General features: G+C 45.1%; 1 protein-coding gene across 2 annotated transcripts in view; it reads right to left on the bottom strand.

The window, feature by feature from the left end:
* Nucleotides 1-11,254: 11,254 nt before the first annotated feature.
* Nucleotides 11,255-25,523, bottom strand: part of CRYBG3 (crystallin beta-gamma domain containing 3) — a 2,312,058-nt gene continuing 2,297,789 nt past the window's right edge. For both annotated transcript variants that reach the window (XM_069639009.1, XM_069639010.1), the window contains one exon: nt 11,255-14,596. In XM_069639009.1, the coding sequence (XP_069495110.1) occupies nt 14,508-14,596 (89 nt within the window). In that variant the 3' untranslated portion in view covers nt 11,255-14,507. The remainder of the gene's footprint in view (nt 14,597-25,523) is intronic.

Genomic DNA, 25,523 nt, shown 5'->3' with positions numbered 1-25,523 from the left:
AGGCCAAAAGGCATCACCATGTATTCATACAATCCTTGGCGAGAGCAGAAAGCAGTCTTCCACTCATCCCCAGGTCGCATGCGGACTAAATTGTATGCCCCCCGGAGATCTAGTTTGGTATAGATGGAGGCATTGGTCAACTTGTCTAACAGGGTAGAGATGAGTGGAATAGGGTAGCAGTTCTTTATGGTAATCGCATTCAGGCGTCTGTAATCTACACAGGGGCGGAGATCGCCTTCTTTTTTCGGGACAAAAAAAAAAATGGGACTGGCCACGGGTGATGAAGAAGGCCTGATATGTCCTAACTGTAGGGCGTGGCGGATGTATTCTTTAAGGGATGTTTCTTCAGATGGTGATAGTGAATATATGCATCCTTTGGGAAGCGATGCCCCATCAATTAGGTCAATAGAACAATCATACGGTCTGTGAGGGGGCAGTATCTCGGCAGATGTTTTATCAAAAACCGAATGGAAATCATGGTATTCTGGGGGTACTCCTGACAAAGTGGCTCCCATCGTGTGGGTTGTTTTGGGTGGGTCGTTCTCCCCTACAGAGGCTAAGTGTAGGGCCCCAAGTGACCTCGCAGGGTTGTTGAAACCATCTTCCAGTAAACAAAAGTGTTGGCAAATGTCTGATTCAAAAGAAACCTGCCCCGTACCCCAGTCGATGAGTGGGTTATGCTTCTTTAACCAGGGAAGGCCTAGGATTATTCCAAACTGTGGTGTGGATATCAAATCAAAGGAAAACTGTTCTTTATGGTTACCCTGAATAATCACGTCCATCTGGGCAGTCTGTTGTTTAATCGGACCAGAAATGAGAGAGGACCCGTCCACAGTTTGGACTGGTTCGGGATGTGTCTTGGTCACTAGTGGAAGGTTCAATGCTTTGGCCAGAGGTATATCAATAAAACAACCAGTAGCCCCTGAATCAATAACTATATGTACTGTGTGTGAACACTCCCTATCAGGATGAAGCACTGCCTGAACGACCACTGGTCTTACTGGGCCGAAAGTAGGAACCCTGGGGTTGTGAATCGAGCTCGTCTAGTCCCCCATACTCAAGAACGAGCTTTCTGAAAACCCGAAGACTTGTTCTTCGGGCGTCTTGGGCACTCTTTGACGAAGTGACCACTGAGTCCACAGTAGAAGCATGCATTGTCGGTTCTCCGACGCTCCCTTTCGGTCTGAGTGATGGGACTTCGTAGACCACCTATTTGCATGGGTTCAGTTGCACCATCTGGTGGAGAGGGTAAGGGTTTACCTGAAAAACCAGATTCCGCCCGACGTTCGGTCTTCCGAGCGTCTACCTGAAGAGTTAGGTCTATTAGTTCGGGATATGCATCAGGAAGGGAAGGAATGACAGAAAGAGCATCCTTCATAGTGTTACACAGACCTTTGTAAAATACCACAGCTTTCTTGTTTTCAGGCCATGAAGTCTCAGCTGACAATTGGTTAAAGCGTGTGATGTATTCTATTAAGGTTTGTCTGCCTTGTGATAGTTCTAGGAGCTCCAGATCCCGGAACTGGGCTTTGTACCTGGTATCGAATACTTTGGCCAACTCGCTCACCAGAAGATCGAAACCGTAAAGGGCTGGGTGGTTGTTCTCAAGAAAAGGATTAGCCCAGGTAGCTGCAACCCCGGTCAAATGGGATAACAAAAAGGCAGCTTTTGTGGTGGAATCATGGAACACCAGTGGTCGGCAAAGAAAATGAAGTTTACACTGATTAATAAAAGTGCAATATTTTCTAGGATCACCATGAAACTTCTCAGGAGGTGCCAATGGAAACTGAGTAGGTAACACCACGGGAGTAGGTGGTGTAGGAGGTACAGAGGGAACCGGTGGTGGTGTTGCCTGATCGCCAAACTCAGCACCTGCCGGTAAAGGGTTGCGGGTACTTTGGATATTATCTAAGCGATGATGTATCGCGGTTGTGGCAGCCGCTACTTCGGTTCTAAGGGATGCAACAGCTTGCATTAGAGCAGCCACAGGGTCCCCGGCAGCAGGTTCCATCGTCTGAACGACCAAAAAAAATGGCTTCACAGTCTGTCAAGACTTGATGGTCGTGTAGTTGATGAAACCTCCGTCCCCAAGTACCACTCGAGTAAACAAGAAATTACTGCCCGAGCAGTCCTTGAGGCCACAGGTGGTGATCTTCGTCAGCCGCAACCAGGAATGCCTGAGGATGCCGGAAGGTGCCCCCTATGACCACTGTAAGGTAAACACGAAGTTAGGTCAAAAACACAGAACCCCAGACTTGTATATGAATGTGTAATAAGTCTAGAATAAGGCTTACCCTTAGGAGTTGGTCGGGACTTAATAATGGTGTAAAGATGTTTGTCGGAGGCAGCCGGCAAGGGTGACGACCAGATGACAGGTTGGTAAAGCACTTAGTATGAATGAAATCACCACCTTACGTAGAAGCCAGAAAACGTAAGTCAATCAGTTAAAAAGTGCGTAATCCAAGAACATAGTTCATAACAAAAGGGCAATCCAAATAGCAATCCAGGGACAGAAATGTGGTCGAATCCAGTAGAAAATAGTTCCAAACAACGGTACTGTGAAGGAAGAAGCCAAAATCAGAGTCCAAAATCATTCCGAGGTCAGCGGTAGTAATCTGAGTCTGTAATCCGTAATGCGCCCAACAGGATCAGCTGTGAAGCGCTGAAGGGCAGTCAGCGCGTCCCTTTTGAACGCTGACTAATGATCACATGACTCATCATCCATCACGTGATCGAACGTGCTGAAGGAGGAGCTCTCAAGTGCCGGCAACGGAGACGTTGTAGAATGCCCGTGGCGCGTCTCCATGGCAACTGCCACCGCCGGAATGGAAACCAACGCTGAGATGGCAAGAACCGGCGTCGTTGACCTTGTCCCATTCCTTGCCGGCAGGCCTGCAGGGGAGAGTGTTTTTTGGCATGTATTTTGGTGGAGATAGTGGGAGCTGTATTGTGAGATGTGTTCATGGAACGTAGGGGCGTGACACAGTGCAAAGAAAGATGGTTCTGTTCAAAATCTGTTTTTATTAATGTCAAAAATTGCTAAAATCATGGGCCCGAAACCACCAAACAAAAATCCAACTATGGTTGAGTGTTTTACTTTACTCTACTGCAGATCCACATATCAATGCCATGTCAAGCAAGGATCACATACTATCAAGTAAAATCCTTTCTTTTTGAAATGTATTAATTCAAGACAGCTGTCAAAAATAGGTGCAGTACCGGCATTGGACATTGACCGGCGCTGGCGCTCTATAAATCCTGACAGGAGAGCTGTCTTGCAGAACTGTGCAGTGAACAGAAGGGGGTCTTATGTAATTCAAAGTTCACAAGACTTGCTTTTCCTAAGAACCATTAACACCTCAGAGACACACACAACAGCCCAGGATATCACATGGCCCTGTTGATTGAGAGGGAGGAGTTTCCCATGCAGCTTGCAGGACCCAACACAACAGACCCTTTCAATTGAATAGAAATGCAGATTATGGTGTAACTGGCAACAGCTGCCCTGCCAAGAAGGAGAGGCCTGTGATCTCTGACTCACCAAGCTTCTGGGGGTGGGCCAGACTGGATTGTGGATTCATATTGCAGCAAATATATGTTTAAGTTAAATTGCTTATAAAATCTTGTATTAAGCTCACAGAAATGTACAATTTGGGGGTCCTTAATATGGAAAATGCCCTCACGATCTGAGACCAAACTCCACTTTGTGCGGTGATCTGGGACCGAACCCCGCTATTTATTAATATTGCAGACACTGTGTTTAGGATAGAGACATAGTAATTTCCAGTAATATGCTCAGGGAAGGGGTGTAGGTCTGTGTACATTTTGAGGAAAAACCAATATGGTGAAAGTCACTAAAAAGCACAAAATGTTGCCATTTTTGAACCCAGGCTCTGAGGGGGATCAGAGTTGAGCAAGAATGTACCTTAATTAATCTGCAATGTGTGCATGTAATTTCAACAAACTGTATCTGGGAAATATGTGTTTTGGGTAAAATTGATTTTTCGAAGTAAATGCAAAGGGGAGTGTTCTTTCTGTATGCCATAAAATTAATGCCTGATGACACTCCATTCCTTCCCCCAATCAAAGGAGAGAGGAGGACTTGGCCAATGATAAGTTGTGAGGGGCAGTCTTAGTTAAGCCCACGCACACACCCACTTGCAGAACACATAAAAAGAGACTGCTTGGACAGGCAAGATATTCATTTTCCATTTTCTTGCGGAGCATTTTGCCGGACCACACAACATCTAGAAGGAACATCCAGAATTTAGACTCCAGATAGACTACAGAACTTAAAGCAAAGGCCTGACCCACAAGCTGAGAACTCTTCTCAGCAGGCCTTCAGAATCCAGCAATCCAACCAAACTATTCTACAGCCGGGCGAGCTGTTGGATTCTTTGCCAAGAACGTTGGCCAGAACCGGTAGCAGACCCAGAAAGCAGTGCTGTATCCAGAATCAACTTGATCCAGACCAGCAGAACCACAGACCAGACCGCTGTGAAGTGCCTACAGCAGAACCACAGACCAGACCAGAACCAGAGATCCAGAACCAGAGAACCAGTACCAGAAACCGCCCTGAGTCCAGTCCAAAGCTGCTGACCAGACCCTGACGGCCTATTTCAAATTCATAGTGTGAGTACTCAGCCAGAACTGTTCAAAACCAATCTCTTAGTTTAAAATAATCTAATTCAAACTATTTTAACATATTTAGAACGGCATCATAAGAAATCGTGTGTCCATTCTGCAAAACTGTCACTCCTTATAGTTTCTTCGTAATCGCGGTCGACGCACTCGGAAAAAAGTGCCGCGAATTGACAGTTTGCTTCATTTCAACCACGTGTAAAAATATATGTCTTTTGCTTCCTTTACTGAATCCCGTTTTCAACCTGATAACCATCCCTGAATCATTGGTAGGGCTGACCTGAACTGATTTAAAGTATCTCTCACTCACCCTGAACCTCTAGAGGGAATTAAAAGAATTTTCAGCATATTTTTCACTTCATTGCCACCACATTTAAAAGGATCTTGCCTGCTTTAAAATCATACCTGTTTTCCTCTAAGCTCGCTGGGGGGAACTGGAAATTTGTATTGCATTTTGTATTCCTGAGAATTGTGTGCTCTCCTTCCATCTCCTTATCTTGCATAGGGGGGGAAGGAATTGTCAAAGAAAAAGTGATCATATTATCTTTTGTTGAAATCATATCAAGTTTATTTCTGTGCTGCATTTTTCCCTCATTGCTTTTCCTTGAAACCATAAAAGTATTTTATGCTACCTTATCCTTCCTATACTAACTCCTCATTGATTGCAAAGAAGTGTGCTAGTGTCAGATTATCTATTGTTGATCAACATTATATTCATAAGTGTGCTATCAAATATGAATTTATAATAAAAGTGTGATATATATATATATATATATTGTTTAATTTTTCCAATAAATCTTTTAAATTGCAAAACAAACCTACTTCTTGGTTCAGTGAGATCAGGGGGATTCATAGAGAGGGGTGTTATACAAGGGTTTATCATCCAGGGTATAACCTGCTATAAAAATATATAAATAAGGGCTTCCCTTGAGCAATCCCAGACAAGGCACTGACTTAGTGGGAGTGCTTGATTGGAGTCACTTAACAAGGCCTACGACCCTGAGAGTTTTACTAATGTTTACAAAAAAATGCCAAATTTCCAGTTAAATAAAAAAAACACGAATTTAAACTTGTTTGACCAATGGATCCAGTGGCTTGAGTGTGATAGGAAGTCCTGTAACCTGTGGCATCAGAGGAGGAACATTTGGGCTTAGAGTAGGCACTGTCTCGGGAGGATAGCTCAGGGGCAACGCGCTTGCCTTTGAAGCAAGACGACACGGAGAACTACAGGTTTGATCCCCGGGTCCGCGCTTAGAAACCTCTGGGTAAAAAGCACGTTATAAATAACCTATCATATTATATATCACTGCCATTTATACCATGGACACCATCAATTCCGGTGGAAGCGGTTAGGCACCCCACTAGGCTGAATTTTTAAAAGAGAAGGACCTGCACAGAAAGTTGCATCATTTAGAAGAACAAGTTAGTTATCAACTGGTAACGTTCTTTCGACTGGATGTTCCTCCAACGTATTCCACATCTTTGACATGTAATGTCCACAGCTGTGCTGCTTTGGACATTTTTTCGGCAGAGGGCGTCCTGTGTCAATGGTGTCGGGTCGATGTCCCTCGAAGGCCTCCGTCGAGGGTGACGTCATCGGATGTTATAAGTAGCACGCATGGCGCCCGTAGCCTCAGTTCATGTTTTTTCTCTTCACAACGTGTGACATACTCGTACACAATGCCTGCTTGACTGCACGTAGCCTTGAGAGAATGTAAGCTGCAATAGCACAGGAAATTCTTCAGAGGGGCAGCTGGGAGGGCGATGAGGAATACGTTGGAGGAACATCCAGTCGAAAGAACGTTACCAGTTGGTAAGTAACTTGTTCTTCGAATGGATTGTGTCCTCCAACGTGTTCCACATCTTTGACAGACTCCCAAAGCAGCATCAGTGATTGGAGGAGGGACAAGAATTTATAAGTACCCAATCAGATGGCAGAATAAAGCACTGCTTTACCAAAGGCCATAACTTGACCATGGAAAGCATCCAGGGAGTAATGCTTGACAAAGGTGTAGATTGAAGACCACATTGCAGCCTCACAAATGTTCTTAATAGGAACTCCCGTTTGCAGGGCTGTGGATGTAGCCATGCCCCCGGTGGAGTGTGCTCGCAAACCCTCAGGAGGGTCCCTGGCAGACAATCTCTAACATTCAGTAATGGTGAGGATAATCCACCTGGACAAGATCTGCTTGGTAACAGCCTGGCCCAATCAGTGTCCAGTGTACCCCACAAAATACTGGTCGTTCACTTGGACCCTGGACATCCTAGAAATATAAAAGCTCAAAGTTCTCCTAGGGTCCAATCTATGGAGTCTCTCCTCTTGCTTACCAGGATGAGGAGGAGGATAGAAAGCAGGAAGTACTACCTTCGGGCTCAAATGAAATTCAGACACTACCTTAGGTAGGAAGGACGGACATACCCTCAGTACCACCCTATCCTTGTGGAACACAGTAAAGGGTGGCTTAGACGAAAGTGCTTGCAACTCGCTCACTCTGCAAGCAGATATAACTGCAATCAAGAAAATCGTCTTGAAGGTCAACCGTCTCAAAGGACAAGAGTGCAAAGGTTCAAACGGAGCACCCATCAAGAATTTCAAGACTAAATTCAGATCCCAAAGTGGCACCTGAAACAGGGACGGTGGGAACACATACGTGAGCCCTTTTAGAAACTGGGAAATCAAAGACGAGTGCTTGTAAATAGACAGCGCCGCCAGGTAACCTTTAATGGTACCCACTTGCAGACCCTTGTGGGCCAAAGAAAGCAAGATAGTAAGAACCATCGGAATGGAACACTGAAAAGGATCGACATTGTGTCCTCTGCACCAGTCGCAAAACTTACGCCAACAGTACAGGTATTTGGTTGCCGGATGTCTGGCCGAAAGCAACACCTCCATCATGTTATCCAGGAGGTCCCAATTCTTATATCTCAACCTTTCAGAAACCAAGCGTGGAGTTGAGAGTCTCGACCTCTGGAGTAAGAGCGCGACCCCCCCAGCCACCTCTTGTGCGCGCGAGAGCGAGGGAGAGAGACGATCCTCTCTGTGGGGAAGCTGGCATGGAGGACAGATGGACATTTCTAGAAAGGTCTGGGTACCACGCTCTCCTGGCCCAATCTGGAGCAATTAGGATCATGTGGGTCCCGATCCTCTGCAACTTCCTTAGAACCTGTGGAATGACGGGGACCGGAGTAAACGCGTACAGAAGTGGATATGACCAATCCACGACGGACGTGTCCCCTAAAGCTCCCCTTAGAGGAAATTCCCTTGAGCAAAATCTCTCGCACTTCCGGTTGGCGCCACTCGTGGTAGACCTTGCACTGCCTGCTCATAGCGTCCGCCGCCGCATTCTCCTCTCCAGCCAGATGAACTGCCGAGAGTGAGATTCCTTGCTGTATTGCCCAGAACCAGAGCTGTATCACCGCTCTGCACAGCAGGAGCGACCCTACCCCACTTTTTTGTTGCGGTAATGCATGGCCACTGTGTTTTCCGTCATGATCAGGACACTCTTTCCGTGCACAGACAGCAGAAAAGCCTTCAGGGCTAGCCTGATGACCCTCAGCTCCAAAAGATTTATGTGGAGTTTGGACTCTGACAGAGACCAACGACCGCTGGTGGACAGCTTGTTGGCGTGAGCTCCCCATCCTGTGAGCGAAGCGTTCGTCAGTCACCTCCGGCCATGGCTGCCAAAAATGCTCCCCCCTCATCAGATTACCTTTGCTGGCCCACCACAGAAGATCCTGTGAGACCGTGAGCGGAATCTGAAGAGGATCCAACATTTTGCCTGAGGATTGTGACCACTGCGACTTGAGAGCCCCTGCTGTCCCCTAGGACGAAAAGGCAGAGGTTGACGGACAGTTGCGCCCAAAGACTTAGCAGCTGTTTTGCACATCAGGAACAAAAACCGACTTCCGCAACAATGCAAATCATGGTGCTCGCAGCCATTGACTGGCTAACATTATCAGACGTCTCCAGCCCAGACTGAAGGGATTCACACATGGCATCCTTGCCATCCTGCACGATAGCAAGAAACCCATTCCTTCTCTTCCCCTTCAGGAAAATGCTCAGCCGCTAGAGAGACAATTCCACAGAGTGTGCTAAACTTTTGCCAAGGCACAGGTGGAGTTGGCCGATTTCAGTGCCATACTCCCAGATGAAAATACCTTGCGTGCCCAACCATCGAAGCGCTTGTTGTCCCTATCAGGAGGGATGGTAGGGTACGCAGCGTGCCTCAAGGTGGCTGTGGCTGCCTGAACTACTGAACTCTCAGGAGTGGGGTGAGTGGATAGGTAGCCGGGGTCGCTAGTGGCTGGGCGGTATTTCTTAGTTAACAACTTGTTGACTGCCGGAAGCGACTCCGGTGTCTGCCAAGTAGCAGCCACCCTTTTCTGCAACGCCATGTGAAAAGGCAACACTGGGTCAGTGGACGGACCCTGATCTAAAATGTCAGTCAGGTCATCCTGATCGAATGCAACTGGGGGGGGGGGTCGGACCACACCAGGTACTCCGTAACTCTCGACATCAACCTCCTATAGGAGGATTCAGCAAGAGCCCCAGGCTCTGGACTACCAAACTCCATCTCAGGAGATGTGTCGAGCCCACTGGCATCATGTAAAGACTGCCACAGATTCTCCCGCTGACTGTCCTCAGAAAAGACCATGTCAGGAGTAGCAGGTGTTTCACCAGGAGCATCAAAATGCTCACTCCACATCAGATCTCTCCTCAGACCTCTCCTCATCCTCATGTCCTGTAGAGAATAGAATAACTCCCTCCTGGGCACAGGAGTAGACCTGGAGTCAAGAACAGGTCTCACAGTCTTCAACAGAGCCTTTCTCTGAGGATCCACAGCCACAGTGGCCTCTAACCGCAAATTCCGGCCATTTGGCCCCGATGGCGCAGATGGCTTAGGTGTCGGCCTCGACAAGGGCTCCGAAGGCTCCGTGGGTCAGACCGACGGCAAAGCACCAACAGCCGCACTCGATGGACACGGCGCCAATGGTGTTGATGCCGTCCTCGACACCTTCCCAGACTTTGACAGGTTCGTTGGGGGCGAAGACTGCGATCTGGATCTGGCACGTCTCTGAAGATCTACCTGAGCCTTGTCCGAATGGGACCTCGATGGTTCCCGATGTTTATCACGCCGACCACCCGGGCCCGAGGGCGCGCGAGTGTCGGACCGAGACCGTTCCCTGCCGGCATCAACAGAAGGTGCGGACGCAACAGTGCCCTGGGATTGAAAAATCTCCAGTATTTTCTCCCTGAATGCCTCCCATTCCTCCACAGTAGAGAATTTAGTGGGACAAGCCACTTTCCTCGTGGAGCCATCCGACGAAAACGGGGAAGGCGAACGGTGATGTCGCTTCCGGGACTGCCTCGACGAGGACGAGTGGCGGGACCGAGATCCCCGGGACGCCCCCCCCGACGGGGAACGTCACCCCTCGAGTCATCAGTGGAAAGACCCGTAGTCGATTTTTTGGATTTACGGGGTTTGGATACCTGACCTACTTGCAATTTCCCCTTACTCTCCCGCAAGGCCTTGGCGGTCAAGGACTGGCACTTTGAGCAGTCCGTATCGTGGCTCTCGCCCAGACACCACAAGCAGATACAGTGCGGGTCCATGAGAGACATATTGGACTTACAGTCCCGGCATTTGTTAAAGCCAGACCGCAGGGTCAATAGGGTAGAAGAAAAAGACATTATCGAGTAGATAACACGAGGCACGCTGAGTTCTCGAAGCAAACACGTTTGTGGAAAAAACGTAACTGAGGCTACGGGCGCCGTGCGTGCTACTTATAACATCCGATGACGTCACCCTCGACGGAGACCTTCGAGGGACATCGACCTGACGCCATCGACGCAGGAGGCCCTCTGCCGAAAAATTTCCAAAGCAGCACAGCTGTGGACATTACATGTCAAAGATGTGGAATACGTTGGATGACACAATCCATTTGAATTATAGGTTCTGGTCACAGTTCTGAATAACAGTGTACAGTAAGTATTTTAATTTCTGAGGTACAGAATCTGCCATGGCTTTAGTAGCGATGGGCAAGAAAAACAAATCAGATAGTCCTGCAAATTTTGAAGTTCAGTCCCATTAAATAACCAATGTCCATTTACATTTGTGTTTTGAAATGTTCTATTTAAAACTAAAAAGAACATGAATGAGTGGTGCCTTGAGTGCTCAAAAGTGTATCCATTCCACTATACAGATGTTTAGCAAGATGGCTATTCACTCCTCCCTTATGCACATCAACTTCTGCCTTTAAGGCAATGGCTTTCATACTCACATCCACTTGGCCGGTGCCCTCTGCTTTATTCCTTGTGCCCACAACCATGAAGGTAACTTTGCAGTTCACGAGGGCGCGGAAGAAGGGGCGATCTGAACTGTTGCTTCTGAAAGGCAGGTTCTACTGCCAAAAAAACCCTCACACCTGCACTAGCGACATTTGCTAGCATTCCTGACCTCACTATGACAAACTGTGCCTCATCAACCTCACAACCGCCCATCCATCCAACAAACCCTGAAAGAACTGGCAATATGATTTTGTGCATGTAAACTATAACTCCCAGAATGCATTAAGAAAATTTGCGATTAACAAAGAAAATGAATAGGCTAGATTTGTTTGAATAATAAAATGTAATTGCATACAAATATAAATTATACATACATGATCTGAAAGTACAGAAACCTGCATCACTGATTGTTTTCCATTCATGTATTCTAAATAGTACTGGTACATTGCTATAGCATTTGTTATGAACATATCAGAATTATATTTTTTATTTTGCTTTGATACAATATTACAAGCAGATAATGTAGAATGTCGGGTAAATTATACACAGGAGATAGACAATTATCAACTCTGTACAGGTGCCTGAACTGCCAAAACATGCAATTTGGAATTCAGGCAGTAATCAATCTATAAAATATGTACCTTTCTAAATTACAAATTTACATCATTCATTCAATTCTAAAGTGCATAGAGGTAGTTAGTCAAATCTAGTAAAATATCACTTGCAAGCTTGTCACATTATCTAAAACCATCAATCTGCCTAAACTTATTTTGAGCCATTATATTTAATTTCATCCCTCTAAGGAGCGTTTGCCTAACAAGGAAACGATATGTATTGTCTAACTCATTGTATACAACTTATCATGGCGAAATAGGTCTACTTTCTGATCGCCTGACTCAGTGAATCCACCCTTTTTGCTTAAGCACATCTTGCATACTTTAATGACATCCCAGCCAATACATTTAAAATTTGAATGATGGTAATATACTATCATTAAAATTCTCTGACCCCTGCATTATTCCTTTTTGGTGGGAGGAAGTCTTCCTTGGTGTGAGTTTTAATGTATTAAAATCATGGTTGATGGAGAGTCCAATTATCATGAAACCATGACAGCCCACAGAAGATCCAATTAACTGTACAATGTAACCATCTCCTTGCACTGGCTTCATTTTTCTGTCACATATGGGCGGATACCACCATGTAGTGGATAGGATGGTCGAAAAGACAGGTGAGAAATGAAAAGCCCAATCTCTATTAATAAAGTGATAAATGGAAGCCAATTCTACATAATGAGCATGCACATGAAAGGACATCTATTCCATTTTTACTACAATATAAAACTTTCAAGTTAAATGTTGGCCATTACCTGCTGAGAGAATAAAAGATTACACCACAAACTGGACAATGGCAAACCATAAGAAAGGCACCCAAGCCAATAATTGAAAAGTATGCACAAAAAAAAGGTGTGTGTGAATGCTGTGGACATTCAAAATACCCAGCAGCAATGATAACGTATACTAGAAAGCTCCTAAACCTGTATAAACAGAGGATACCCTTTTGAATGTATGGCCCAAGTATTCGTAATAATGCAGAAAGAAAAAATATCCTTCATAAAGGAGGTCTAATATTGACCTTGTCTCCTAACAGATTATTGAACAAATGGAGAGCCTTTTCCACTTATATGTCTGACAAAGAAATAAAAGTGTCCCTTGGCCAAAGCGTGACTGGCCAGTGCTAAATGAAACACTGAAATAAATAATAAATTAAGGTTCATGTGATCCTGGCAGAGGTCCGTCTTATCCCCTGGACATATCCAAATAAATCACCTGAAAGGTATATTGTGTCGTAATTTCTAGCCTGTCGGCATCTATGCCACAAGGTAAACTGCTGAGAACAGTGGACTTGGTCCTATAATTGGGTGTGGTGATCTGGACACAGTGAAACCATACCAGTGTCACCTTAAAGGTTAAAAAACAATGCATGTTCTAGACATACACATTTTGCAAGGGTGTAGCTAGAGCCCAGGCCACCAGTACAGTGCCTCTTTGGGGGCAATTCTTACAGATCTGCATCCTTATACAAAATCTCAATCTGTCCAACTAGAGTCGTCTGCAATTTGGATGAGCAAAAATAATGAGATTAGTGTATGGGAGGAGGGCATCCTTTTTCCGATAGGCATGGCATGTGGGTGCTACACGAGGTTAGATATGGAAGACTCCTGCGGAGTAGAATACATTCAGAAAAGTCCAATATTTCACATGCTAGATAGAAGCAGGTCACCTCTTAATGTGCAAACCTATACCAGTAAGAACGTTGGCAAAAAAAAATCGTTTGGAGGATGAAGCCAGTGAAGAATATTTAGCTTAAAAAATAAATGTGTGTTGGCTAATGACACCCATGTAAACACAAGTGTAAAGGAATGTTTAAGGAAAAAAGAAATACAAGGATGAGAGATTTCTATACCCAATAGTGTTCATCAAAAATCTTGACAGATTTAATGGAAAGTTGAAGGAGAGCTCCAAGAAACGTATAGAATCAGTTAATATTATCAGGCTTTCTGTTCATAGATTATTTTATAACAGATTGCCTTTTCACTGTGGTGGGGGGGATTGATGGAGAGGGTTGGAAGAATCAAACATGGCAACTTGAATGACAAGAGTAAGTGTGTTGCTGAGCAAAGTAATGTGAAAGAAGAGGCTCTTTGGACTAGGTTTAAGCACTTGAATAGATTACTACATATTAAGCTGCCTTTGGGTCATCATACCTCATAACAGATTTGGTATACATTACATTTACATTAGAAACCTATGTAATGAATTGACGTTTTGCCATCCAGGGCCATCCTATTTTAGTTTACTGGCCTGTGTGTTGTACAGGTTCATGCACACACATTTGTGATGATCTTGTAACTAAATGGAATGACCAAGTGAAAATATGATTATTGTGCCAATACACTGCAATGCAAGTCAATTTCCATGTAAGGAACATATAACGCAAATAGCATGAAGACAATCACAAGTTAACTAAGATACCTTTGTGCCTTCATCAATATATACCAAACCAAGCCCCCTCCCCCCAATTGTATTTGTTAAACGGTCGGATACAAATCCAGTGCAAAAAGAATAAATACTGGCAAAATGGTCACGTGTCTAAACTGAGAGAGCCAGGCTAATAAAGAATAAACACAATAATCATGTAACTCTACGGTTGTGCAAATGTTGCACATAAACAGGCACTATGACCAGTAAAAAAATATACACATATTAGAATCTCTAGGTACTCTCGTAATATCGTAAAAAGCATCCCACGTTACAACATGAAGGGTTACTTAAAATAAACGTTATATGCTTAAAAATGTGCTCTTGGCAAATAGCTGTTCTTCATGATATTTTGCAGGATTTGTACATCACTTTCTTAGTGTGCGTTCTAGTGCACATCAGTGATTTAGTGAAATGTTTTGATGTGTGCTGTTGTAATTTCAAGATGCAACAAAATGGAAAACGATGAGAACAACTTCCGAGGTTCCTTCTTGAAATCAGATGATTTTATGAATCCATGATGGTCTTCCATTTTGCGCTCACAATATTTCCATCTCCCATTTCTGCGTAAACTCATTCTCCATTGGGTTATTTATAACAATGCTGTGCTTATCATAATAATTTCCTCCTAAACACAATAATAAAAGAAACAATTAGCAAGTACTTTCATCATGCAAACTTATCTTAATGGGCTGCACAATATGAATGGACTAACGTAGCATGTACATTAAGAGTGTCATTATTGTTATGCAGTGGTAGAGATACTTGGGAGTGTAAAAGAGGCTGCCGGTGTTAAGGTGGTCCTGCGCAAAGGCACAGGGCGTTCACAGCGGAGAAGATGGAAGATCTCATGAGGAATTTTTGGGAAGCTTCGGATGTACTTGTTTTTAAGAAAGGGATGGATGAAGTTAAGTGATGTGCGATTCTAGACGGACTATAGTCAGGTGCCAAAAGTGAGGTGGAGGGGATCTCAGGCGATCCACTAGCGGCAGCAGGAGCAAGGGAGATGGCTAGATAGATTGATATGTTGGCTCAAATTGTAAAATTACTTTTGACGTCTTCCTTTTGATTTTAATTGTGCGTGGAAAGGTGTTGGTAAAAGTGGGGGGATTTAGAGCAGTCAAGGGTTTAAGCTTGGCAGCAGGTAATGTAATCAAATGTGTGAAGCACTAAAAAGATCGATGGATTTTGAAAGAGACACAGAAGATTAATGACACGGCTCCTACGATTAGCAGTACAACGTTTCTTTCATTAAAGTATTATGTAAATACAACGCAGCTCAAATGAACCAGTGTCATTAAAACACATTTGTATGAGCGGATAGTATCAAAAGCATGCAATTCAGGAATACAATTATCGGGGGAAAAGTTTCCATATTAACAACAAACAAGTTCCTTAGAATCTGTTCATTTGAATAGTATTAATTCCTTCAAAATCCTAACTGGCATTACACCCATGAGTGGGTTTTGGTGACATTAAAAATAATCTAGCCTTTATATAGTCATGGGTACATTATTGTGCAATCCAGGTTGATAGCTGTAGATAAGACTTCAGTTTGTTGAGTAACATTACACAATACCAAGAACACACAGCTGGTGAATATTTTTTTACATTTAATCTTTACATGGGTGAGTAGACTCCAGTTTGTGAATAACGAATTGCAATCAGATATACGTAATACAACACTATAATCAAATTGCTCACATAACTTATCTGCTTTTTACAAGGGAACATAGGAAAGAAAAAGACGATCCATGTCCCAGGTTTTCAATCTGTCCATTCAATCCTCATACCTTTCCTTGGGCATGGGAGAGACAAGCGTGAAAGGTTAATTCAAGAAATAAATTAATATAGGAGATCGAGGCAGACTCTGCAGTACTAACGTGAATGAGAAAAGCTGCTGGGAGTCCATGACTGAATTTGAATATTATCTTGCAGAGATCAATGCATTTATTTTTGGGGTTTTGGGCAGCACTGCATGGAGAGAAACCCCTTCAGAGTGCTAGTCAAGAGAGGGGAAGGAAAAGGAAAAGGAGAAAGAGAGGGTGGGTAGCCTGAAAAGGGAGGGCAGAGTAGGGAAAAAGGAGGGTAAGCCAGATAGGAAAGGCAGCACAATAGCTAAAGCAAGCCCAAGAGACTTCTGTGGAGTTAAGATTTTAAGGAGCCAAGGTCGGCGGACATTGTGAATGACAAGGAGGCCAGTAAAAAATGCTTGGTATGCTCTTGCGAGGGTGCCATCCTGGGAGTGGAGTGTCCAGGAGGTAATCACTGTAGTTGGTCTGTGGTTACTCTGAAGACGTGTAGCGATTTCAGATGAAGAGCCCTGTTCTAATAGATTTGCGAGGTTTGGTAAGAGCCAATGTCATTCAAGTGCAATCCTGCATATAAGCATTGGCCTACTTTATATTACAGTACAGCTTTACTTTACTTTCACTTTAATCTATTTCTATAACGCAACCATGGACCTATGGACCTTTGGGCATTAGGGCGCATAACAAGACAGACAACAAAAAACACAGAGAGGGGCAAGATCGTGTCAGTAAGATCAAAACACAAAACTAATCGGAGAAAAAGAGAGCGTTAGGTTGGTTGAAGAAGGTTATGAGAACAGCCATGTTTTCAGCTTTTTCTGAAAAGGTTCAGCGAGGTCATGCCGCGTAACTCGGGAGGGAGGGAGTTCCCACCTTCGCGCTACAGCAAAAAAAGCTCACATTTCAGCCTTCTTTTTTCTACATCTGGGCGAGACCAGCAAATCTTGATTATTAGACCAAAGGGATCTGAAATTGACCTTTTAAAGAATGAGATTTTGCCGCTACAGGGGTAAAAGGCCAGATCTGCATTTGAAAGTCATGTCTAAAAGGTGGAAGCAAATACATGCCTCAACCGGGAGCCAATGCAGTGCCCCTCTTGCTGCCAAAACATGTTCGCGACGGGCAAGACCAACAATGACTCGGACCGCACCATTCTAGTTGACTAGAAGTCTGTTTATATCCTTTTTACGGAAGCCCACCAAAGTGCTACTACAATAGTCTATCTTGGCGCATTGGCGCAAATGCTCTTGCTATGGTAGCAGTGTTGCCCTGTGAGAAGAAGAGTCTCAGGTGTGCCAGCAGCTTCACATAATAGATGGCTGCAGAGACCAAGCAACCCACGTGAGGACTCATATTCAATACTTGGGTCGAGAGTAACCCCTAGAATTTTTACTTTTGCCTGTGGGGATAGTTTCACATCACCCAACATAAAGCAGCAGTAGTCGGGATCCAGTTTTGCCAGCATCAATGGGGTGCCTATGATCATAAACTCGGTTTTACCTCTGTTGAGGCAGAGATAGTTGTAGTCCATCCATGTCTCCATCAGCGAGTAGATTCTGTTGAGTTCACCTTCGTCTAAAGCATGCACGCCACGAAGTGGAATGACACACTGAGTGTCATCTGCATAGTTGGAGAACATGACCCCCTCCTTCTCCAAAGTGGCAAAGAAGGGGGCCATACACATTTTATAAAAACAAGGGGAGATGCAAGCACCCTGGGGAACCCCAAACTCAACTGGCAGAGGGTCTGCCTCAATCTCATCAACCAAAACCCTACTTTCTCTGTTGGCCAAAAATGATCCAATCCATTGAGCCGCGAGGGGCGAAAGATTGGCGACCTCCACCATTCTGGAAACCAGGATGGTGTGATCAACCAAATCGAACGCGGCTGATAAGTCCATTGCGTCCAATGTTCATAGAGACAGAGAACACTTGTCCAATAGAGACAGGGAACACTTGTCCAATGGCTCCAGAAGTCTGGATTTTAACTTACAAAATAAAGTATAGGTTCCAAAACCCTTTCGGAAACCTGATTGTTATTGGTTCAGGATGGGGAATTCATCGAGATGTTTGGAGAGTTGATTGTATGCGATACGATCAAGTATTTTCACTATAGTTGAAGGGTCCCTCTGGGTCCAAGCCAGGTTTTTTTCAAAATGGGGGTGACCCAGGCTTTTTTATGTCAGTTGGAACATGCCCTTCAGATAGAGAGGAGTTGACACATTTACAAATGTCATCCAGGTGGAGGGGGGGGGGCAAGTTTTCATAATCATGGAGGAGGATGGGTCTCCTTTGCATCTTGTGGCTTTCAGCTGATCAATGACTATTGCCAGGTCCTCAACCACAATGGATGTAAAGCTAAACTGGGGAATGGAGGGGCATCTGACAAAAGGCCTCAGCCTGTCATCTGCTAGGGCGGTTGTGTGTTTAAAAAAAATAATGTTTGGAGCCTATATCTGGTCTGATGCCATTAAGTTTGGTTTGCATAGCTTCTTGAATTTTTTGACACCAGGCTGCATCCTCGATTACAGAGCTCGCTGGCAGAGGGGAGATGTTCTCCTGGTCTTTCAATATTTTGAATATTTCTTTCACAGCAGATTTGGCATTTTGAATTCTTAAATTGTTGAACATTTTCTTGGCAGACACGAACTCTAATTTATACTTTTTTGCAGCTGTTTTATAGACTGCCAACGAATGTCAACATTGGTTGGATTTCCACAAGTGAAGGAGATTAAGGGAAGAGGATTTAAATGTTTGTAGGTCGGGAGAAAACCAAGGTTTACTTTCTTCGCTTCTGAAATATTTTTGGATTTCATGGGGGCCAGGGAGTTAGTAAAAGCAACTAGTTTATCAATCAGAATTTGAGACATGTCTGAAACGGGAATAGAATCCCCAAAAAGGAAATTTGAGCCAATTAATTGTTCAATTTTGTCCCGGGTGAGAGACTTCAAATTCCTCACCAGCACAGTGTGGAACTTTCTGGTTTTAGGGGAACCTAGCGGTGATTGAAAAATTCACAAAGGCATGGTCCGACCAGGGACAAGGGGTAACCACAGGGTCCTGGCTATCAACATTGTACATTGAAACCCAATCTAGTGTGTGGCCAAGTTAGTGGGTGGGGACGCACATTTTCTGCTCAATCCCAAGTTCGATACAAATCTGCTCTAATTCTGCAGCCAGTGCATCATCTTCATGGCCTAGCCAGTAATTAAGGTCTCCTAGCACGACAAAGCGGAAGGTGGGCTTAATCTAGCCAGAAAATAATTCGATATTGCTGAAATTACGTTTTCTGTAAGGGACGGGGGCCTATATATTAGGAGGAGGTTGACAGTTGATTCTGCATTAAGACCTACTTTTATGTGCATGGCTTCTATACCATCCATAATATGGCAATGCACTGGCCAGATAGTGAGGTCCACTTTGTAAAAAAAGGCAGCCCCTCCCCCTCTCCCTTCAGGTCTGTCAGCACGGGACATAACATAGCCCTCAGGGATAGCTAAATCTAAAGCAGGGCCAGGAGTGTCGGAACCCCAAGTTTCAGTAAGTGCTGCAATGTCGATATCATTGTGTTCAAGGTAATGACAAACCTTGTGAGCATGTTTAATGAGTGATCTGGTATTAAGGGTCATGCATGCAATGTTAGAGGCCGGTTTGACAACTCGTCTGACAGACTCCGGTGTTATCTTATTAATTTCTGGCAAACTAGTATCAGGCGGCATATAGTCTGGCTGAGGGGGGAGATCAGTGGTACTCTGAGATCCCTTATCGGATCCTGGCTCGCTCGCTACCTGTATGGAGGGGAGCGAGAGCACGGAACAGTCATCCGCATTGGAGCAGACATCAAATGCTGCATTCACAGTAGACTAAGTATCAATAGGGAAGGGGAAACGTGCCGTGACTTCATCCCTCATGCTCGCCAGTCGAGCATTGGTACTGTTTTTTTCGGCTGAGATACCTGCTAAAACTTTGACGATTCCCATAGTAGGGGACAGCACACTAGCAGCATTGCTGGTCCGAGACATTCCGCACACTCACCGGCACAGACCGGCTTTCCCCCTTCGCGCCGGTTTTGAGAGAAAGAGGGCTCTGAAACTATAGGAGAGATGGGTAATGTAGTTTCAGAGCGCCTGAGTATGTGCAGAGACGGAACTCTCTGATTCAAATTGTACTCAAAGGGAAGGCAGGTAGAGTAGATAAAAGGCACCAGAGCCGCATGGTAAGAATAAAATACAATTTCACAATTTATCTGCAAGAATTAATAAATAAAAGAGGATAAAGGCAAATTAACAAACAATACAAAGCATGTGCAGCAAAAACAATCAATGATTCTGTAGCACTAGGGTTACCGTCTTGTTTGCGATCAGTAGCTGCACAGGCTTTGCAAAGCACAGAAAACATAGTACTAGGAACACCACTTAGTGTGCCATTGCTCAACAAAGTAACTGCACAAATGCTTAAAACTGAAAACACATTTATCTGCCTCACAAATTCCAAAATATAACCGGATTCTGTGGAACTCTGCTAATGTAACCCTTACACAAAACAGCGTCATTATTGGTGAGTCCGGCAGATGGAGAGCCCCATGGTTGTATTTCAATGGTAGCAGTGCTTACAAAAGCTTGCAAAGAAATATTAGAAACCCCGTTACAAAATGCAGACGAGGAGCACTATGCAGACGGTTCTTGTGAGGAATTCGACCATCCGGGGAGTGTGCGCTCACCTGGGCTTTTTTGAAGTTTTGTAATTAAAATGAACGATGGGAGATCAACCTCAGAAAATTGTGGGGCTAATCCGCACACATTTTCCAATGCTCGCTGCACAACAAACACATAGTAGAGTGTACTCCGGGGGGACACAGGGAGGACTGCGCCTGTAGGCTGTCATGTTCAGCTGGAATGTGACAGCCACGCGTACATCAAAACATCTCAAGAAGGGGGAAGGAGACACCATGGCCAGCCTAATTAAAATATAAAAAGCACCATGGATAAATCCCTGTTCTATTGTAGTTCTTTGTGGTGGCAGTGAATACTGATGAGAGTTAATTGAAGCAGGGATGTAAAGGGGCTTGTTCACAGAACACAAAGGAAGGAAACACCAACACATCTTTGACATAACATTTTTCAACTTGAAGCTAGCTCCCACCCCTCGGTATGAATGGCATATCTGGGACAACTGTTTACAGTAGGCAACCCCTGCAGCAAGACCCCCTTTCAGAGGGAATAAGTATGTGAACTCATGGAGACAAAGTCTGCTCTCGCCCCAAACTTCAAGGGAGACCTGTGCTTTGGTCAGGGGTTACAGAGAGCTCAATTAACCAGAGAGACACTTTGATCCACATCAGAGAGGAAGATGGGTGGGACTTGTTGTCACCCCTTACCTTTCTTGTTGCAAAGCACTCTGGTTATGACCTCACACAGGATTGTTTCATTAAGGTAGGCTTTTTTTTTAAATATTTTTTATTATATTTTCAAAACCAAACAAAACACACATTACAACTGTTTCAATACGCAAAGAAAACATCATTAGACCATCACATTTCCATTAGAACTCCCCAACTCCCCCCCCCTTAAACTAGAGGCAGTTCTCACAAGTCGTCTACTGGAGCATTATCGGGTAGCACAATACTTAAGCAGTCATCATCCGAGTCCTCTGTTCCGTTGTTACCCTGGTGAGGATTTGCCATAGAGGCCACCAATTGCCGCCAGGCCAGCAGGGGCCCTACTTCCTCCTCGCCCCCCCCTAGTGACCGCTTCAAACCAGACCACAGATTCAGCTTCGACCCATTTTAAGAGGTCCGCCCACCATAGCTCCACCCTAGGTCTGTGGGCCGCCTTCCAGCCCATGGCAATCCTGCGTTTGGCCAAAACATAAGCCAAGTCCTTCATCTTGCTTATGTGTTTTGAATGTCGGGGTCTAGGAAAAAGCCCAAGCATGCATGACCAGGTCGATTCCATGTCCAACATCACTCCCCCACCAGCCATTTTCGTTTTAACCTCATCCCAAAACCTGTGCACTTCCGGGCAAGCCCAAAACATGTGTAGCAGCCCCGCATCCACCTCCCAACACCTGGGGCATTGCTGCGTAGCTGGTCCCCCAAACTTTGCAATTTTCCCGGGAGTCAGATAGGCCCTATGGGTAACGTACAATTGAAGTTGTTGGAATCTCGCGTTCCGGGACACCTTTTTATGGTATCTCTGGGCCCACTCCCATTGCCCGTCTGACATGGGTCCTCCCTCCTCCTCTTCACAATCTTGTCTCAATTGGAGCAATTGCTTCCTAGCCCTTACTCGTAGGAGCTCGTATATCCTCGATATTTTGTGCCCGCCCTCCGATACATCATACATAGTTTCTAGGGAGGCATTAGGATCCTCCGCAAGCACTGTCTCAGGCCATCTTTCTCTAGTCTTTTTCACAAGCCTAGCGTGAGTTATATATTGGCCACCATGCACCCTGTCTCTTCCTGCAACCTCTGAAAGTCCAATACCTCCCCTTCCTGCCATATGTCTCCGAGGGTGGCCAGGCCTACCTGTTCCCAGTATCTACGGACCTTCAAGTAGTTGAGTCGCTCCCGCACAGCGCCACCAGTGGGGCCTGCTGGGAGTACGGTTCCGAATCCCCCATCGTCCTCCATATCCTTTGCCAGATCTCCCAGCCCAGCCTCAGCAGCCGCCCCCTGCCCACCAGTTTGTCCCTACGCAACCACATCACTTCCTTCAAAAAGTATGGGGCTGAGTCCCCACGCAGAAGCTTAGCCTCTGCCGAGTCTTCGGCCGAAAGCCACCTGGCCACATACAGCAGCTGCCCCGCCAGGTAATAGAGTTCAAAATTTGGCAGGCCTATACCCCCCTTGTCACACGGGTTCTGGAGCTTCCACAGAGCCACCCTGTTCCTGGAGTTACCCCATACGAAACCCCTACACACGCTATGAAGTTTCACAAATAGGCTCCTGGGTATCAAAAACGGGACATTCACGAAAAAGTGCAAGAGTCTAGGCAGGGCCACCATCTTGAGCAAGGCCGCTCTCCCCATCATAGTCAGGGGCAATCTAGCCCAAAACACCATGCTGTTCTTGATCCCCTCTATCGCTTTTTCTGTCTTATGTTTGTGTTCCGCCTCGATCCTGCCATTAAGGTAGGCTTAGCGTGCACCAAGCACTGGGGCCCATCTGGCTTTAAAAGAGAGTTGAGCCCCTCTTTTAGCAGATCATCCAATGACTTCAAAAGGAGTAAGAAGGACTCCTCATTTGGACCCTGCCTGAAGGTACAGTCTGCCTTACAGCTTCTGCCAGTGAAGGAAGGCCAGGACTTCCAAGAGGGAAGCAAGATCCCTCCCCTAAACATTTCCAAGGGAACAGAGGGAGATGCTGACCTCAGCGGACCCGCCCAGCAGCTCCAGAACCAATAACCCAGCCAGCACACAGTGTGCACTGCTAGGTTCTGCCAGCAAGCTTCCTAGGTGGGAAGTGCCAGAGAGTCTCTGAACAAAGGATAAGGCTGTTGCCTGCAAACACTCTCCTCAGCTTTGGCCCGTTTGCCTTAAAGGATGACACATACCCTGTGAAGAAGCTAGGAGGCGTGCCACAACAAGCATCAACCAGCATCCATCTTTTAAGGACATTTTCGAGGCCATCAAGCCCTCGAACTGCAACCAAATGCACCACTGACTGTTGTCACACTGCAGTCACTAAAGATGTCTGAGACACCTCGACCAGCATTCCAGATCTGCCAACCAGCACAGACAGCGATTCTTGACCCCGAGCCGCTGTGTAGGCTAGCCTGCAGCCGTCCGTCCAGCCTCGCTTGCCGAACTGCCTGCTGTCTCCAGTCTTGAATGCTGTCACAGGAGCTGCAAAGCGTCCGGGAACCGACTTGACGCTGTCAAGCATCAAGATCATAGAACAGAGATTATATATAGGCGCACTCCATAAAGGTAAAAGGTAAGTTGAATCTATTTCAGATTGTAGTGGAGTGCGGGGGAGAACGAGGCAACCCTGGCAGTAGGCTGCAAGTACAAGATACAAACAAAACTGGTGTGCACAAAGGGTGGAACACTCACATCCCCTGCACATCCAAAATGTTTGTAATGACAAACAATAGTTAGGATTCAAGAGAAATAAGGAAGGATGAATCGGAACAATTCTAAGTAATCAAAATCAAGGATGAATAGTTCACAAATACATTTATGTAATCCAAGGTAATGTCATTTAAAAAAAAAATCAGCATACATAAAATGGAGTGTACACATTATTTGAATCAAATTCTATGATACATTTTTTCAATCCATCAACATATAGTATTCTTATACAGTGTAAAATGTATAAAGTAATGAGCTCTACGCATTTCGGGACTTTGGTCCCTTTGTCAGGAGCAAAATTTTATTTATTTTTCGTCAATCTTCGACATGATATGTTCTACGAGGCAAAAAATAAAACAGATAACAGCTGTTAACTAACCTCTGTCCGGTATATAAATGTCTTATTTACAAGTATTCACAATTAGATAGATTGTTGGCTGTCATATGTGCATCTTAGACATTCACCTGTGGAGGGGTGAACCTGGCCTTGTGTTTGGTTCAATGTATATATCTTCCATAGGTGGAGTAACCTAAGGTAAGTATATAGAGAGGGGATTAGATTTGTGCTATTTGGAATCACAGTGGGGTATATGTTGAAAAATAGGCTCCCTACCTGAGGATTTACAGACTGGAATATACGTTGTGTGGTCTGTTGTGGACACCCTTCATCTCAAAGTAGCCTAGTTTCATGAAAGGTGGCAGAGTGGTCTCTGTAGAAACACTTATCTCTATGGATAATGGAGATACTGTTTCCAAATGTTTGCTATGTATAAAGGAAACAAGTTTCACACTCAAGGGCTGAGTCTGGATGCTCACCTAAGAGTGTGTAGAGTTCTAATCCAGGGATGTGAGGATGCGAGTGGAAGTGCTGGCCTCCGTTAGTGTGTACGTTCGAGTCTGCATGCGCCGTCATGCGGTGATGGCATTTATTTATTTACATTTGTATAGCGCACCTGCAGCCCAGAGGCATTGTGGCGCTGTTACATGAGGTGTATCAAGCATTTTGAAGTAGGCGGGTTACATGTGACCATGAGGTCTCTTAGTTGCAGGTACATAAGTCAACAATAATACATACAAGGAGTTTAGTCAGACATAAGCAAGCAATCAAGTGGTATTAGATGAAGAGTTTTGTTTTGATTGCTTTGCGGAAGGCTTGGTGAGACTCAATCATTCTTAGGTGGGGTGGAAGGGCATTCCACTGTGTGGCGGCTATCGTGGGAAAGCTAGATCCCCCAGCACAGACCTTTTTGGTTTTAGGCACAAGGATAAGGTTGGAGTACCCCTCTCTGAGAGGTCTTGTGGCGGTCTGTTTGACAATTCTCTGGACAAGGTATGGAGGAGCAGCATCATGGAGGTGTGCCAAGGAGAGTGTTTTGAAAATAATTTTCTGTTTGACAGGGAGTCAGTGGACCTGCCTCCTGATTTCAGAGATGTGGTCTTTCCTTGAGGTCCCAGTGGCTGCCCTGAGGGCATTGTTTTGAGCCAGTTGTAGTTTAGCTAGGTTTTTGCAAGATGTCCCAGATAGGAGGGCCTTACAGTATTCGAGTCTGGAGCCAATAATGGCTCTGGCAATGGTGAGACAGTTCTGTCGTGACAGGAATGGTCTGGCTGCGTTAATAATTTTGGCGTAGTAGGCTGATGAGGTGGCAATAGAATTTCCTTGTCTGTCGAT

Source organism: Ambystoma mexicanum, chromosome 7q (assembly GCF_040938575.1).
Source record: "Ambystoma mexicanum isolate Mex_15411 chromosome 7q, UKY_AmexF1_1, whole genome shotgun sequence".
Lineage (NCBI taxonomy): Eukaryota > Metazoa > Chordata > Amphibia > Caudata > Ambystomatidae > Ambystoma > Ambystoma mexicanum.
Note: the sequence above shows the minus strand (reverse complement) of the source record. Positions and strands in the feature narration are given on the sequence as shown.